Source organism: Canis aureus, chromosome 27 (assembly GCF_053574225.1).
Source record: "Canis aureus isolate CA01 chromosome 27, VMU_Caureus_v.1.0, whole genome shotgun sequence".
Classification (NCBI taxonomy): domain Eukaryota; kingdom Metazoa; phylum Chordata; class Mammalia; order Carnivora; family Canidae; genus Canis; species Canis aureus.
In genome coordinates this window covers 10,918,578-10,936,097 of record NC_135637.1, presented here as the reverse complement: position 1 = coordinate 10,936,097, position 17,520 = coordinate 10,918,578, and the positions used below count along the sequence as shown (strand labels likewise).

Sequence of the window (17,520 nt, the reverse complement as noted above, 5' to 3'; positions counted from 1 at the left end):
GGGGGCGTGAGCCTTGGGCACGTGGCACCGTCCAGCCCTTCAGCTCTACCGCGGGGAGCTTGGGGACGGAGCTTGGGTGGCAACCGTAGCTAAGCAGCGCGTGGAGGAGAAAACCGTGGCCTCTGGAGGCTGGGGAGGTGACAGAGGGGTCCAGGCGTCGGGAGGGCGCGCTCTGTGAGTCGGGGCCGGGGTCCTGCTGTGGGAGGGCCTGGTGCCCCGCGGGGGTGGGGGGCGCTCGCCCCATCTGGCGGTGGGGGGGCGGGGGGCGCAGGGGGGCGCAGCCCCAGAGCTGGAGGAGAGAGCCCGCCTGGGCCTGGGCGTTGTGCACCCCCGCCACTGATCTCCTATACCGTCCGCCCCTACCCCTGGACCCCAGTATTAAGATCTGCCGGCAAAGTTTGCAGTCAGAGCAGGCCCCGTGCTGGAGGGCGGGAGAGGGGGGGGGCTTGGTGTCCTAGCAATGCTTTTTTCAGAGGGAGGAACCAAGCGTCAGAGTCTGCCTCTTTCTAGCGTTGTGACCTGAATAAGTCACTTCAACCCTCAGAGCCTCAAACTCAAGTTTGTCAGAAGGAATAAATGAGAGACCATGTTAGACGGCTGCTAAACTTTATAAATGATTGCTGCCTTTCAAGCACTCTGCAGCAGCTGCGTTGAGCATTTTACATCTGTCATCTCAACCCCAGAATTTAGGGTTCTCACTTTTATTCTGCCTGTGAGCAAATTTGGACTCTGAGAGGTACAGTGACTCGCCCAAGGTCACAGAGCTAGTGAGTGGTAGAACTGGGATTCAGTGCCAGGAGAGGCTGACTGTAAAGCTCAGGATTTTAATCACTAAGCCACTGCTTCTGCCCTTGTTTACATTATTAGGATTGTTGTTAATGCCTGGGTTATCACTTTGCTGCCTGTGGGAATATGAATATATATAAAGTGAGTTAGAGGGCTCTAAAGTTATTCCTAGAAAGATGAGAGGCCCTGACATCAATATGTTTAAAATTTGGGACAGGCTTTAGTATTGCACACTTCATCAATAGGTTAGTGCACCAGGAAATTAAAATGGGAAACAAAGGGAACTGCTGATTGTTATGGTCAAAATTTCTCTAAAGGAAAGTCCACAAAAAATAATGTCGGATGCAGGAGAACATCCACTAGAAGAAACAGAAGAAGATGGGGAAACAGAGATGGAAGAAGATTATAATTATAGAGGGATGGAAAGTATGCAACAGGAATTAAAAGATGACATATTAGTATGGAGAGAGCCTCAGCAGGAGGGGGAGCAGGAGGAGGAAGGAGAGGAGGAAGGGGAAGAGAAGGAAGGAGTGGAAGAAGAAGGGGAAGAGGGAGAGGAATGGGAAAAGGAGAGGGGGGAGGAAGAAGGGGAGGAAGAAGGGGAGGAAGGGGAAGAAGGAGAGGAAGAAGGGGAAGAGGCGGAGGAATGGGAAAAGGAGAAGGGGGAGGTAGAAGGGAAGGAGGTGGAGGAAGGGGAAAATGAGGGAGAGGTAGGGGAGGAGGGGGAGGAATGGGAAAAGAGGGGAAAGGAGGAAGTGGAGGAGGAAGGGGAAGAGGAAGAAGAGGAACAAGGGGAAGAGGGAGAGGAGGAAGAGGAGAAATGGGAAAAGGAGGGGAAAAAGGAAGGGGAAGAATGGGAAAAGGAGGGGGAGGAGGAGGAAGGGGGAAAGGAGGAGGAGGAGGGGGAAGGGCAGGAGGAAGAAGGAGAGGAGGCAGGGGAACAGGGAGAGGAGGAAGAGGGAGAGGAAAGGGAAGAAGAAGAAGAGAAGGAGGAGGAAGAAGAGGGGAAAGAATATGGGAAGGAGGAGGAGGCTGCAGGAGTACAGGAAGAAACCACGGTGAAGCTCCGAGAAATCACCAAGTCCATGGTCAATTTGGAGAGACTTACATCAACTCGCTCCCAGTCAATCATGTCTGGAACTTTCCTAGTAAGTAGTAATTTTAAGTCATTCATTCATTGTCATTAACTGAATACTTACCATCTGCCGGGCTGTGGGGAAAATACAAATAAGATACAATCCATTCTCTTAAGGAGCTCTTAAGGTGTGTAGGGAGGCCGATTGATACCTGAACACTGTAGAACAGTATGCTAAGTGCAGTGCTTGAGAGATGCAAGGACACTTAACCCAGCTAGGAGGGTGGTCAGGGAGAGCTTCCTGGAGGAAGTGTGCAGCAGAACTGATGTAAAGAGCTGGTTGGGGTTCACTGGAGTGTGTTTGTCTTAAAGCAAAGTCTGTGTTATAACAGTAATGTAGGCTTTCCACAGACTCTCCCTGACGCAGAGCTCACTGTGGTCCAAGAAGTGACTCCGTGACTCGTCCATCCTTGGAGACGATCTGTGCCTCTTAGAAGAATGGTTTTGCTGTGTGGTTCTGCTAGTAGGCCAAGAACAAACCTGGCACACCCATGATTCATGTTGTTTAAGTACAAAATGTCCCAGGCTCCTTTTATAAAACACTCCATGGCTCCAGTGTGAGGCAAACACCAAGGCTGGCTGATCAGGAGCTTAAAGGAGAGTGAAGGAGACAACAAACCACACACACTATATTTGGAATACAGAAAACCCTTAGTGAGTCAAAGCATTCAATAGGATCAAAGCATTCAGAAACAAGTGAGCTTTTAAGGGACTGGAGCTCAAAACTAAGATTTCTTGATTTGGATCAAACCAGTTCTGAGCAACAACAGATTCATTTCCCTGAAACACAGCCCTCAAGCGAGCCTACAGAGAAAATTGACCAGATGCCCCAAGACGAACTGGGACAAGAAAGGAGAGACTTGGAACCGGGAAAGGAAGAAAAAAGATTATCATCCCTAAGTGAGGAAGAAGAAAAAGAATTCCAGCCCAAAGCAGAGATCCCGGAGAGTTCACTGGTCTCCACCAGTGAGGACATTTTGTTCCAAAAGGATTACAGTGCCAATGTTTACCCTTTGGTAAGTGTAACATCCTTTTTAATTTCCTCCAGTGCTTTGAGAGCATGGTGAAATAAGAGAATTTTATGCATTGGGGAAAAAATATCACCAGAAAGGTCCCTTTTGAACTAATAATAAACCTATATGTTTTTTTATTTTTATTTTTATCTTTTTAAAGATTTTATTTTATTTATTCATGAGAGACAGAGAGAGAGAGAGAGAGAGAGAGAGAGAGAGAGAGGCAGAGACGCAGGCAGAGGGAGGAGCAGGCTCCATGCAGAGATCCCGGGCCTCTAGGACCACTCCCTGGGCTGAAGGCGGGGCTAAACTGGGCCACTGGGGCTGCCCAAACCCATATGTTTTAAAATTCAGTTCAGGGCTCTGGCTGGACATGTGTGACAGGATACAGACAAGAACACTGCATTTGAGTCCAGTAGTGTTGCTCTGCAGGCAGGAAATTCCTGGACGTGGTGTGTCTGTTGCACAGGGTGCTGTTCCTTGTGGGAATCTCAAGCTGCAACTCTCCTCCTCCTCTTCCTCCTCCTCCTTTTCCTCTTCTATTCCTTTCCCCTTTCCCTCCTCTTTTCACCTCTTCTGCCTTAATTTGCTTAATACCTTTACAAATTCCTAAAATCATTACGGGCTCCTAAAATTATCCATTCTAAGATAGGCCGGAAAGTGAAAGGTATGGAAAAAGTGAAAGCTGCTGAGAAAAGTACCAGGTGGTCCAAAGGAATCTGCTTTTGCTGCCATGACAATATTCCAGAGCACCACCATCTTTGAGAAGTATAAATATTATCACGTACCAAGAGGAGGAAGAGGAGAGTGTTTTCCCTTTTTTCTCCATCTGCTACTGAAAATGCTTTCTAGGATTCATCTCTGGTTTTTCCCCTGTAGATTCTGCTTTTGAAAGATTTGTAAATGATTGAGCATAAAACATTTAATGTAGTTCCTGACACAGAGTGAGCACTTGACGAGTGTTAACATCTAGAGATGATGATGATGGTCGTGGTGGTAAGGATGGTAATGATGGTGAGGATGATGGAAAATGCCTAGTGGGAGATGCAGACAACCAATAGCCTCCTTTCTGTAGACTGGGCTTACTCCGAGCAGTGGAGTTCAAGATCAAAACTTGTGCTTGCTCAGTCTGAAAGGAAGAATAAGTTTTAGAGCCCATGAAGACTTTTGTCTTGTTTAGCCAGCTAACAAGACATCAGGTAATGTCACTAATGAGAGCAAGTGACCTTTGTGCCAGGGTTTGGGTCCCCTGTTAGCCTTGGGCTCACTGCAGAACCTAACTATTCTAGACCACCTTCCTCTGCAAATTTGTTTAGCTCTTTGAGTACACGTCTTTTCTTTTCCTGTTCCTCCATTGTTTTTTCTTTCTGCTAAAATTAATAGATGCTCTTTAAAAAAAATTTTTTTTAAGCAGGGGCACCTGGGTGGCTCACTCGGTTAACCATCTGAGCCTTGATGTTGGCTCAGGTCATGATCTCGGGTTCATGAGATCCAGCCAGCCCTGCTGAGTGTGGAGCCTACTTGGGATTCTCTCTGCTCCTCCCCCTGTCTAAAAGTAAATAAAAATAAAAAATAAAAAAAATTCAAGCAGATTCCTCTTTTTACACAGGCCATGTCAAATCCATTTCCCTAAAGTGACTACTGTTACAGTTTAGCATGACCGTATATCTTTCCAGACCTTTTCCTGAGCATCTACAGATTTGGTATCTGTGCGCATGCACACACACCACGACACACATTAGTTTTTGTTTTCTCCACCAGTAAGATCTTTTGCCTTACTGCAAAATATTTTTCCACTTAATATGTCTTGGAGGATTTTCTGTATTGGTCCTTGTAGATCCACTTCCTTATTTTACATTCAACCATTTCCCTGTTATTGATGGCCATTTATGTTGCTTCTGATTTGTCCTCACCAGAGGGGCTTGGGCTTCAGCAAGTGTGCTTCTGCATCTCTCTCCTTTCTCTTTGGGGTCCCCTGCCTTATCCCAAATGTCTCCAGCCAAGAAAACAAGGTATCATGCATTTGTGAGAAGGAATATTAAGATTGTCAAGTATAGTGAAGTCTGGTTTTGACATAACGTTTTGTGTTCATGCTTTAGAAGATTGCTGAAAGAGATGGCTGCCACCATGATCATTCACCACGAATGGTAAAACTGGTGCAAAATGCAATTACTACTTCTGTGGTTTCAATTAATGTGAGTGCTGCTTGAGCAAGGATATTCTGTTAGTACTGAGTGAATTACTTACCAAAAAATCTCTAATCACTTAGCTGTCACTTTAGCCACTACCACAAGCGATTAATTCACCATAGCTAATTTTCTGAACAGACTGTTTTTTTGTTTTTAAGTAATCTCTTACACCCAGTGTGGGGCTACAACACTTGGAGATCAGGAGTCATAGGCTTTACTGACTGAGCCAGACACACACTGCTAAATGGACTTTTTTTTTTTTTTTTTGAGCAGTTTAGATTTATAGCAAACTGAACAAAAGTACAGAGTTCCCATATACTCCCTTGTGCCCACCCCTAGATATCCCGTCTATTAATATCTTGCATTAGTGCGGGGCATTTGTTACAGTTGAAGGGCCAATATTGATCATTACTATTAACTAAAGTCCGTCATTTACCTTAGGGGTCACTCCTGATGGTGTAATGTTCTCTGAGCTCTAAGGTATAATGAGGTGTGTCCACCATTGCAATGCCCTACAGAGTAGCATCACTGCCTTCAAATCCCTCATGCCCCACTATCCATTCTTCTCTTCACTCCCTCTCTCTCTGGCAAGAATTGTGATATGTTTGTTTGTTTGTTTGTTTGTTTTACTGTCTCCATAATTTTGTCTTTTCCAGAATGTCATGTGGTTGGAATCATACAGTGTGAAGTCTTTTCAGGTTGGCTCCTTTCACTTAGCAAAATGCATTTAAGATTTCTCCATGTCTTTTCCTGGCTTGCTAGTTCATTTTCTTTTTATTGCTGAATAATACTCCCTTGTATGAATGTACCATGGTTTGCTTATCCGTGATTTTTTTTTTAATTTTTTTAATTTATTTATGATAGTCACACACACACAGAAAGAGAGAGAGGCAGAGACATAGGCAGAGGGAGAAGCAGGCTCCATGCACCGGGAGCCCGACGTGGGATTCAATCCCGGATCTCCAGGATCATGCCCTGGGCCAAAGGCAGGCGCCAAACCGCTGCGCCACCCAGGGATCCCTGCTTATCCGTGATTTTTATAAAAAACTTGGAACCCAAAATATGCATAAGTAAACTGCTATTGGATTCAAAGCAGTAGAGAGATTTATAGTACCTCTAATTTTTCATTTCAGAAAATTTTTATTTTGGATTTATTCCTGGCAGTATGGAATCTTTAATCATACTGAGGGAATTTTGTCTCTTTATGCTTTATTCTTCCAGGGAAAATGGTGTATGAGGTCCACATATTCCTGGCTCAATAACTGCCTTTCTTATGAAGTTCCTTAGTGACTGTACTACAACTTGTCCATTCCACATATTTTCATGAAGCAAATTGAATTTCACAATATCATTGCTCACTATGTGTCAGGTACTGAGCAGCTTAGGTCCTAGGGACTAGAAGGATAGGATGTTCTTTCTGTTTACTGTTGTCTTTCTTTTATTTTTTTAAAGATTTTATTTATCTATTCATGAGAGATACAGAGATAGGCAGAGGGAGAAGCAGGCTCCCTGTGGGGAGCCTGATATGGGATTCGATCATCAGACCCCGGGATCATGACCTAAACCAAAGGTAGACCACTGAGCCACCCAGGTGTCCCTCTTTTCTCTTTTAAGCAAGGTATTATTCACATAGCATTAAATTCACCCTCCTAAAATATAAAATTGTGATAAAATACACATAAAGTAAAATTTACCATTTTTAGAAAGATTTATTTATTTATTTGAGAAAGAGTATGAGTATGCATACAGTGGCTGATGGGGAGGGGCAGAGAAAGTCTTTAAGCAGACTATGTGTGGAGCCTGCCATGGGGCTGGATTCCACAACCCTGAGAACACAACCTGAGCCAAAACCAGAGTCAGTCGCTTATCCAACTGTGCCACCCAGGTGCCCCTAAAATTTACCATCTTAACCATTTTTAAGTGTACAATGTGTAGTAGTAAGTACATTTGCATTGTGGTGCAACCAAAGCCTGAAACTCCCTACCCACTGAGTAGTTCCTCATTCCCCAGCCCAGCCCCTGGCACCCACCACTCTACTTTGTGTGTCTACGGCTCTGAGTCCTCTCGGGACCTCATATAAGTGGAGTCACATAGTATTTGTCTTGTTGTGACTGGTGAATTTCACTTGTTGTGACTGGTGGATTTCACATGTTGTCCTCAAGGCTCATCCATGTGGTTGAGTGGCTGGATCTCCTTTTTGAAGACTGAATAATCCTCACATTTTGTTTATCCATTCATCTGTTGAGGGACACTTGGGTTTCTTCTACCTTTTGACTTTGTGAAATATGCTGCTACAAACATGGGTGTACGAGTGTCTCTTTGAGACCCTGATTTCAGTTCTTTTAGGTATATACTTGGAAGTATAATTTCTGCATTATATAGTAATTCTGTTTTCAATTTTTTGAGAAATCTCCATGTCGTTTCTCACTACAGCAGCGCCATTTCATGTTCCCACCAAGAGTGCACAGGGGTTCCGATTTCTCCACATCCTTGTAAAATTTACCCTTTTAAAGTATATGATTCATTAGTTTTTAGCATGTTTGCAAGGTTGGGCAACCATTACCACTGATTCCAGAACATTTTCATCCCCTACAAAAGAAATCTATATCCCTTAGCAGTCATTTCCTACCCATCCCCCTGATCTCCCCAACCCCCCCGAGTCCCCCAACCCTCCCCCTGCAGCCACTTATCTACTTTCTGCCTTTATGGATTTGACTCTTCTGGGCACTTCATAGAGATGGAATCATGTACTGTGTAGTCCTCCATGTCTCGCCTCTTTCACTCAGCATCATGGTTTCAAGGGTCATCCACATGCTAGCATGCTGTTGAGGACCTTCTTGAAGTGATTTCTCTTCTTTGGATCGATGATGTGAATCCTCCTCCTCCAGAGACTGTGCCGGGGTGCCTGGCATCACAGCCCTGGGCTTGGCACAATTAGTATCTCACTGGATTTGTCTTTGTCTTCCAGACCATGACTTGGTCTTTCGGATGGAACAGTTCTCTTCCGGTTTACTATATTCGAGACGAAAACCAGAGAGTTCTTCTTTATGTCTGTGCTCACACTGCAGTCATCTACAATGTTTTCAAGAATACTCAGCATCATCTTCAGGTACGCAAGTTTTTGTTTTGTTTTTTTTTGTTGTTTTTTTTTTCATAACAAAAGAGGCTGTCTTTCACTAGAATGTAGCATTTTCTTTTTTTATTCTAAGAACTGACTTCATTATGTCACTATCGTGTTTTCCTACCTCTCTTCTGGACTATAGTAAGTCTTGTCTTTAGAAACACATTTTTTTTTTAATTTTTATTTATTTATGATAGTCACAGAGAGAGAGAGAGAGAGAGAGGCAGAGACACAGGCAGAGGGAGAAGCAGGCTCCATGCACCGGGAGCCCGATGTGGGATTCGATCCCATGTCTCCGGGATCACGCCCTGGGCCAAAGGCAGGCGCCAAACCGCTGCGCCACCCAGGGATCCCTAGAAACACATTTTTAAAAAAGATTTACCTACATATTGTTAGAGAAACAGCGAGAGAGTAAGGGAGTGGAGCAGAGGCAGAGGAAGAGGGAGAAAAAGAGGGAGAGAAGCAGACTCCACACTGAGCACAGAGCCTGAAGTGGGGCTCAATCCCACAACCCTGAGATCGTGACCTGAGCTGAAATTAAGTCAGACACTGATCTGACTGAGCCACACAGGTGCCCCAGAAACACACTGTATTGTTCGTTGTCTCTAATTCTAATCAGAATCAATTTACAAACCACAGCAATTGATGTTTATTTTACAGCAACAGGAATTTAAAGCATTTGTAATTTTTTTTTTTACATTTCCATAAAGATGTGGTCAGGATATATCATGTTGCCGCCACAGAACCATGGGGAACATAAAAGGCTTTAGCATGGATTCCAGACCTAATTAATATTTAGGGGAGGGCTTTGCAGGTGCAAAAGGGCTTTGATCCTCATAATTGTGCTGAGAGGTGGGTGGTAATACCCCCATTTTACTAGAAGAAAAAACTGAGGCTCAGAGAGGTTTAGCTGACTTACCCAAGATTGCACTGGTACATGGTGAAGCCAGGTCTTTCTTGAATGTAGGTCCCCTGACATCAAAGTGTTGAGTAGGTTGGTTGTCATCCTATGCCTTCCTCTCCCGTGTCCTCTGTGTTTGCCCTCCCTACACCACTCTGCTTCCTTTATTCCTGATCATTTACCTGACCCACTGTCCTCTTTTCTTGGTGTCTGACTTTTCACTAGTTAACCTAGTAAATAAACGTTCCAGATTACCCTTTGCAATGGGCATATATTTTAATAAGGATCTTCCTCAGTCAATGCCTACGTCAGAAACATCACAAAGGGTTTTTCAAGGAATCCACACCGTGTGGGTGCAGCTGGAGGTATTTGCTCTCTAGGAGTCCAGAAACATACACAAAAGCAGCACGCAGCCCTTCTTGGAACTTAGTTGAATGTGCAGCACTGAACACAGGGGTAACAACAGAGGGAGATGGGAGCATTTGTGTCTGCAGAGTCGGGAAAGGGTAGGAGTGGGCAGAGGGGCTGAGAAATAGGGACTATGCCAGGCAGGTGTCCAGCCTCCCTCATAGTCACATGGCTGGGAATAGCCTTGACCATTCACCATTCACCATTCATTCATTCATTCATTCATTCCTTTATTCCACAGATATTTGTCATCACTTCTTTGTTTAGAGTCTGTGTCTGTAGTGGTGAACAAAACAGGTCTGGTCCCCCCACCCCTTTGTATAGCTTACAATCTCATAAATACATAATTACAAATGGTAACAAGCACTCCAAAGGAAACGTGGGCTGCTGTAGGAGAGAGACCAAGAGTGAGAGATGGACCTCTGACTGGTGGGCTGGCAATGCAGATGTGCCCTTTATGGGGAGATCTGATGGACTGAGGAGAATGAACCAACCAGGGGCAGTTTGGGGAGGAGCATTCTAGCCCAGAGAGCTCCGGGTTTGCAGGCCTGTGCATCGGGCCCGGTATGGCTGGCATTGAGTGAGCAACAGGAGATGAAGAAGGAGGAAACGGTCTGTTTTCTGGCAGGGAGCAGTGCCATCTTGTTTGTGTTTCCAGGAGATTCCTGAGTTACTGGGAAAGGATTATAGGGGGATGGGAATGAAAGCAGAGACAAGTGAGGAGGCTCTTGCCCCAGAATTGCTCAGTGACCTGATGTGGACACATTTTTAGGGAGATGAAGGGGCTGGGGGCTGGCCAGAAGCCCAACATTTATTCTCAACCTGGGTTCAGAGTTGGGTACATGACTCGACCTGTAGGGAGACCCTGTCCCTGTGAGTGTGGCTTATCCTTCAGGTATGTTGAGGGAGAGAAAATCTGAAAACCACTGGCTATGGAGAAATGCCAGGGAAGGCCCATAGGAGTGGAATTTTCAGCCAGATGGACCTGGAAGGAGAGCTTTGTTCTCTCTTTGGGGCTCCAGCCTCTCTTACTGTTCTTGATGTTTCAAAGCATTTTCTCTGCATTTCTGCAGGGCCACCTTAATGTGATCTCCTGCCTTTGCATCAGTGAAGATAGGCGGTGGATTGCCACGGCTGACAAAGGGCCCAACTGTCTAATAATTATATGGGATTCCTTCACAGGGTAAGCTTTGTGCAGTCATGTTTTTTCCTACTTCATACAGTGGATCTGCTACTGTGACCAGCAACAAATGAGTAATGCTGGTGTGGACGTTACAGAAACTAGTGATGGGATACAGGATGAGGGGTGAAGTGGCCTGGGAGGCTGGCCATCTTGTTGCCTTGAGGCCTGATTGAGTGACATTACCTTGGTGAATTTCCCATTTATAATACTTGGCTCTTTAGACCCAGAGACTTGGTTTGGCAGTGTCCCCGAGTAGATGGGGCTGAGGGAGGTTAACCCACCCTGACCCAGCTTGGAGGCCCAGAGAAGTGCAGTGACTTTCCTCACCTGCAAAAAAAAAAAAAAAAAAAAAAAAAAAAGGAGGGCTAATCATACCTACTGTTTTGGTTTCCTTGGGCTGCTCTAAGAAATTACCACACACCAAGGGGCTTAAAAAATAGATAGTTGGGCAGCCCAGGTGGCTCAGCAGTTTAGCGCCGCCTTCAGTCCAGGGCATGATCCTGGAGACACGGGATTGAGTCCCACGTCGGGCTCCCTGCATGAGCCTGCTTCTCCCTCTGCCTGTGTCTCTGCCTCTCTCTCTGTGTCTCTCATGAATAAATAAATAAAATCTTAAAAAAACAAAAAAAAAAACCAGAAAGTTATGTCACAGTTCACGAGGCTGGAAGTCTGAAATCAGGATGCCCAAAGGGGTGGTTCCTTCTGGGGCTGTGAGGGAACCTGTTCCAGGCCTCTCTCCCAGCTGCTGGTGGTGGCTGGCAGCCTTTGGCATTCCTTAGCTGGTAGACTAATCACTCTAGTCTCTGCCTCTGTCTTCAGGTGGCATTGTCCCCTGTGTGTCTCTTTGTGTCTTCTCTTCTGTGAGTTCAGTAGTCATTGGATTTAGGATCCATCCTAATCCAGCATGACCTCTTCTGAACTAAGTACATCTGCAAAGACCCTATTCCCGTATAACACTCACATTCTGAGGCTCTGGGTGGACATGACTTTTGAGAAGGCCCTCAATTCACTACACTTACTTCATAGGACTATCATGAAGACCAGTAAAGCACAGTACACGGCCCATGATAGATGCTCATATGTGAGTTTTCTTTCTCAATTCCTGGTCCTAGAGGCAGAGTGCAGTGCTAGGTTAATTGATAAGATTGTAAGGCCCCGGTTCAGTTGCAGGGGGGCACTGACATGGGGGGTGGATGAGTCCAGTAGGACACAATTAGGAAGAAGTTGTGTTTAATGCTCAGGTATTCTGGAAAGTTATGTTGGATATTCTAAGATACAGGTCCTCCAGGTGACTGGTGATCTCCATAGGGCCATGTTTCCTAATCTTGGTCCTTATCTTACTGGACATCTCAGTAGCATTTGACACCTTTCATTTCCTTGGCTTCTCTGATACCACATCCCCTTGGTTTTCATCTGACTTCTGAGACTCTGCTTCCTGTGGCCTGAGCTGGTGAAGACCTGGTTGGTACTATTCTCCAACCAGGAGGGAGCAGAACTGGGGTTTTAAGCCACATCTCAGTAATCACCTTGTATTTCATCTTTTCACAAACGAGGAAGCTGCTAGAGAATATTCTACCTGGATGCCCCATGTGTATCTCCTGCTAAAATGTCTCAAAGCCCTGTTGCATTTCCTCCCAGATGCCTTCTGAACCCACCCCTGGTGCCCCTGCCCATCCTCTCTCACCTGGGCCCTCACCTGACAGGGCTCCTCCTCTGCAGCTTCACTCTGCCACCCAACCCCCAGGATGTTGATTTTGTTTTATTATAGTGAAATATACATCACAAAATTGACCATCTTCACAATTTTTAAGAAGATTTATTTATTTATTTATTTGAGAGAGCGAGTTAGAGAGCATGAGTGGGAGGATGAGCAGAGGGAGAGAGAATCCTCCAGCAGACTCCTTGCTGAGCACAGAGCCCAATGTAGGGCTCAATCCCAGGACCCTGAAATCATGACCTGAGCTGAAACCAAGAGCCAGCCACTTTTCTGACTGAGCCACCCAGGCGCCCCATCTCCATGATCTTTTTTTATTTTATTTTATTTTTATTTTTTTATTTATGATAGTCACAGAGAGAGAGAGAGAGAGAGAGAGAGAGAGAGAGGCAGAGACACAGGCAGAGGGAGAAGCAGGCTCCATGCACCGGGAGCCCGACATGGGATTCGATCCCGGGTCTCCAGGATCGCGCCCCGGGCCAAAGGCAGGCGCCAAACTGCTGCGCCACCCAGGGATCCCCATCTCCACGATCTTTAAGCATATAATTCAGTGGCATTAATTACATTCATGATGTTGTACAACCATCGACACTATTTCCAGAACATTTTTATCACCCCGAAACAGAAACTCTGTGCCAGTAAGCTCCCTGTTCTCCCTCCCCTGGGCCCCTTCTCTAATTTCTGTCTTTGTAGATGCCTATTGTTTTTTGTGTGTGGAGTTGTATGTGACTTTTTGTGCCTGGCTCTTCTCTCAGCATGGTGTTTTCAGAGTACTCCCGTGTTGTGGCATGAAACAGTGCTCCTTTCTTTTCAAGATTCCATTGCACGGATAGACCAACTTTGTTTATCCATCTGTTGATATTTAAAAATCTTTTAACTGAAAGCTAATATCTCCTCTGGCTACCACCACCAATCTTTGTCTTCTTCCTAGTGGTAGTTCATTTGGTATGTTTCCTTCCAGAACATTTGCTGTTGTCTTAAACACAGGTACGTGGACATCATCATGTACAACCACATAGTTTTTCTCCATGGCATTTTGAGTGTGATCTTCTCCCAAACCCAAAATCTGATTATGTTGCTTCCCTGCTTAACACCCTTCAGAGGCTGCCTGTCACCAACCCAGTCTGTGTTAGAGGGAGTACGCATCTTGCATCATAGCCGCGGGAACATGTCCCCCAGAAAGTGAGACACACACACATACACACATACCATACTGCCTAGCTGCAGCTGTAGCTGTCTTATGCTTTCAGCTGCAAGACTTACCCATGAGGGAAAGTTAATATATCCTGTGACAGGAAGTCTGTAAGCAGGAAGAGTGGGCCCCTCACGTGTGTTCCTTCTCTGACACTGTTGCTTATATCTCTCCTTCTCCAGGCACAGGTGGCCCCCATATAAAGTGTTTATTCTTTGCTTCTTTCTTGCTTGTGAAGCTGTCTCCCCTACCAGACTGGGGATGACACTGTCAGTGATTTTTCTTTTTTTAATTTCAAATTACAGTGCATCTGTGGTTAACAATTCAACATGTTGATATGAGTTTTATGATACAGCAAATGATGACTTTGGGATCCAGAAAAGATTATTTGGTTTTAGAATTAACATTCACTTTCAAGTTGTAAACTAACAAGGATAGTTTTTCCTTAAGCTTTTCATTCAACTTAAAAATCTTACTTCTTTTATAAATCTAGCATATTTTTGCAATTGCCTTTAAGGGGGTTTTGAATAATGTTTGGCCCCACTTACAAATTTGATTATTAATTCATTTAAAACATTTTTAAACTTCACTTAGAAATTGAATATATTTGGTTTTATCTTTAAGTTCTTGAGTAGTCTGATTAAAAAATAAACCCTTCACCCATACTTAAGTAATTCTTGTAAATCTAATAAATTAGACATAACTATGGCAAAAATTAAGTTCTCATAAGTATTTTAATATTGTTTATAAACCAATGCAATTTGAAATTAAAATTACAAGTCTAAAAAAAATTACAAGTCTAAATTAAGTACAGGCTTTAAATTAGAATCACAAATTGAATCTATCAGAGGCTCTGATATGTTAAATTCTCTTAAACATCACCCATTCCTAAACAAAATAAACAAATTCTCTTTCCACCAATACGTTTACAGTACAAGCCCAACTGACATCATCATCTTTATATTTAATTCTGAATAGCCACAGGGTTAAGATGCTTTTCCCAGGACACCTGGGTAGTTCAGCAGTTAAGCATCTGCCTTCAGCTCAGGGCATGATCCTGGAGTCCTGGGATTGAATCCCACATCGGGCTCCTTGCATGGAGCCTGCTTTTCCCTATACCTATGTCTCTGCCTCTGTCTCTCTCTGTGTTTCTCTCTGGGCCCAGCCAGGTATGGCCCAGAAGTGACATGTTTGCTATAACAAGGGCTCCATAATGAAAAACAGTGTTCCTGGATTATGTTCCTGGATTATTACTACCTGCTCTTTATCTCCAGTGTAGGTCAGGGACTCCCCCCTCCCCATGCTACTGTTCACTCACTTCCTTGCTTCTGCCATCTCCTGAATTTCTTTAGCTCTCTTAGATATTTAAATATCTAATTTAGGGGCAGCTGGGTGGCTTAGTGGTTGAGTGTCTGCCTTTGGTGCAGGTCGTGATCCTGGAGTCCTGGGATCAAGTCCTGCATCGGGCTTTCCGCAGGAGCCTGTTTCTCCCTCTGCCTGTGTCTCTGTGTCTCTCATGAATAAATTAATAAAATCTTTTAGAAAATTAATTCTGCATGTGACAAGGCTTTGCCTGCTTCTTACAGTTCGAGTCTTGTCAGTAACAAGTACAGAAGTAATGAAGAGAGGGGCTGAGTGGTTCAGTCAGTTAAGCATCTGCCTGCCTTTGGCTCAGATCATGATCCTGAGGTCCTGGGATTGAGCCCCATACTAGCTCCCCACTCAGTGGGAGTCTACTTCTCCCTCTGCCCCTCACTTCACTCTTGCTCTCGCTCTCTCTCAAATAAATAAATAAAAATCTTAAAAAAAAAAAAAAAAGTGCATGAGGACAAAAAAGTGAAAGTCCCTTTCCACCCAAACACATCTCCACAGTCACCTTAGCTTACTTTGGAGTCCATTCCTCTAGCCTCTTCTCTGCACAGAAATGTGTGCACTTTCTTTCCTTCATCCAGGATGATGCTACATACACTCTTTTGTAATTTGCTTTTTTCACAAAATTTTGGTCACCTTCCAATATCTTCCTCATTTTTTTTGAAAGTAGCATAGTTTTTCATTATATGGTTATGTTCTAATATTTTTTAACATCTCTCACATCCATGGATATTTTGTTGTTTCCAGATTTTTTTGCCATTAAAGCAGTTCTACAAAAAGATGAATTAATATTTATCTGTTTATTTTTGCTATTATTTTTCTGGGAACAAGTTGTAGAAGAGGAATTGTTGGGTCATAGGGTATATACATTTACAATTTTGATTGATGTAGCTAAGTTGCTGTCTAGAAAGCTTGTGCTTATTTACATTCCCACTTAGGTAGGAGGGTGCTCGTTTTCCTAAGAGCTTGGGTATTGTCCTAGGAGTCTTTTTTCATATTTCCGTCCTTTGTGCCTGGCACCGAATCAGCGCTCAATAATGAGTGACACTAGACTTCACGAAGACAACAAATAGCCCATTTGCATGATGCCAAGTTAATTTTGTTTTTTTAAATTGAGGTAAAATTTACATAACATACAATTCACCATTATAAAGTGTGCATTCAATGGCATTTAGCACAGGAACAGTGTTATGTGATCCCACCTATAGCTAGTTCCAAAATACTTTTTCTTTAAAAGATTTTAAGTAATCTCTACACTCAACATCGGGCCTGAACTCACAACCCTGAGATCAGAAGTCACATACTCCACTGACTGATCCAGCTAGGCACTCCTACTTCCAAAATATTTTCAACTCCCCAAAAGGAAAATCTGAAACCATCAGCCATCATTCTCTTTCCCTCCTCCCCCATCCCCTAGCAGCCTCCAATCTGCTTTCTATCCCTGCGAATTTTCTAATTATGGACACTTCATTAAAAAAATATTTTATTTGTTTATTTGAGAGAAAGAGAGAAGGACCAGGGGTGGGGGCAGAGGGAGAAGCAGACTCCCTGCTGAGCAGGGAGCCTGATGTGGGGATCCATCCTGAGACTCCATCCTGAGCCAAAGGCAAATGCTTCACCAACTAAGCCACCCAGCCACCTCAAACTCTGGACATTTCATACCAATGGATTCATACAACAGGCTCCTTTCACTTCATGTGGTGTTTTCAGGGTTCGCCCATGGCAGAGTAGCTTTCACTGCCTATTCCTTTCTATGGCTGAATCATAGTCCATCATATGGATGAACCACATTTGGTTCCTCCATAACTGATGCTTTTGAAGTGAGTCCCTCTGGGAAGCAAGGAGACCTCAGCAAACAGTTGTTCCCCTGGCCTGTTTTGCAGCATTCCTGTGCACACAATATTTGACAGCTGTCCAGAAGGCAATGGCATTGGGTCCATAGCCATCACCCGGGACGCCAAGTATCTGGCAACCATCTCAGATGCTGAAATCCAGGTACAGGGCCCTTGGAATTGGCCTCAGCGGGCTGGCCAGCCTGTCAGGTGTGTCCCAGTGAGCAGCTCTGCTCTGGCCACATGGCATCTGTGATGCTCTCAGGGAATGACCATATCCCTTGGCACATTGGTGGGAGTTCTCTGCCTGGAGCTTTGCTTACGGTGCTGTGCTCCATTAGCCGAAGTTACAGGGTTACCACAAGAGGTGTAGGGGACTTAGCTGCCTTCAGAAACCTTCTTCTTATCCTCCTCTGTCTGCTGGCACTCACAGAAAGTTTGCATCTGGAGGTGGACCTTAGCAGTGGAAACGCCAGCGTGTACTCTTGACCTTCCCAAAGAGTATGGCTTTCAGGTGAGCTCAATTTGAGTCTGTAAAGTGATGGTGTACAGTTATACTGAGCCCAGGTCAAAACCTACTTTTGGCTTTACTGGAGTTTTGTTATGGTGCTCTAGCACTTGTTAAAAAACATTTTCATATCCATGATTTCATTTTTATTTTTTATGATGGTTAGC

The 17,520-nt window shown here is 44.4% G+C and overlaps 1 protein-coding gene across 11 annotated transcripts in view; it reads left to right on the top strand.

The window, feature by feature from the left end:
- The first annotated feature begins 15 nt into the window (after window positions 1–15).
- The window catches only part of CFAP251 (cilia and flagella associated protein 251), a 67,086-nt gene continuing 49,581 nt past the window's right edge, over window positions 16–17,520 (top strand). For 5 of the 11 annotated variants that reach the window (XR_013366479.1, XR_013366478.1, XM_077875490.1 and 2 more), the window contains exons 1-7: window positions 23–174; window positions 1,104–1,934; window positions 2,713–2,937; window positions 8,092–8,232; window positions 10,627–10,736; window positions 16,897–17,008; window positions 17,279–17,359. Coding sequence is in view for 7 of the 11 variants with exons in the window: in XM_077875490.1 (XP_077731616.1) it covers window positions 1,122–1,934; window positions 2,713–2,937; window positions 8,092–8,232; window positions 10,627–10,736; window positions 16,897–17,008; window positions 17,279–17,359 (1,482 nt within the window). In the remaining 4 variants the exon portion in view is untranslated. Of the gene's footprint in view, window positions 175–1,103; window positions 1,935–2,712; window positions 2,938–8,091; window positions 8,233–10,626; window positions 10,737–16,896; window positions 17,009–17,278; window positions 17,360–17,520 lie in introns of all 11 variants that reach the window. The other 6 variants (XR_013366476.1, XR_013366477.1, XM_077875491.1 and 3 more) reach the window with 4 other exon arrangements.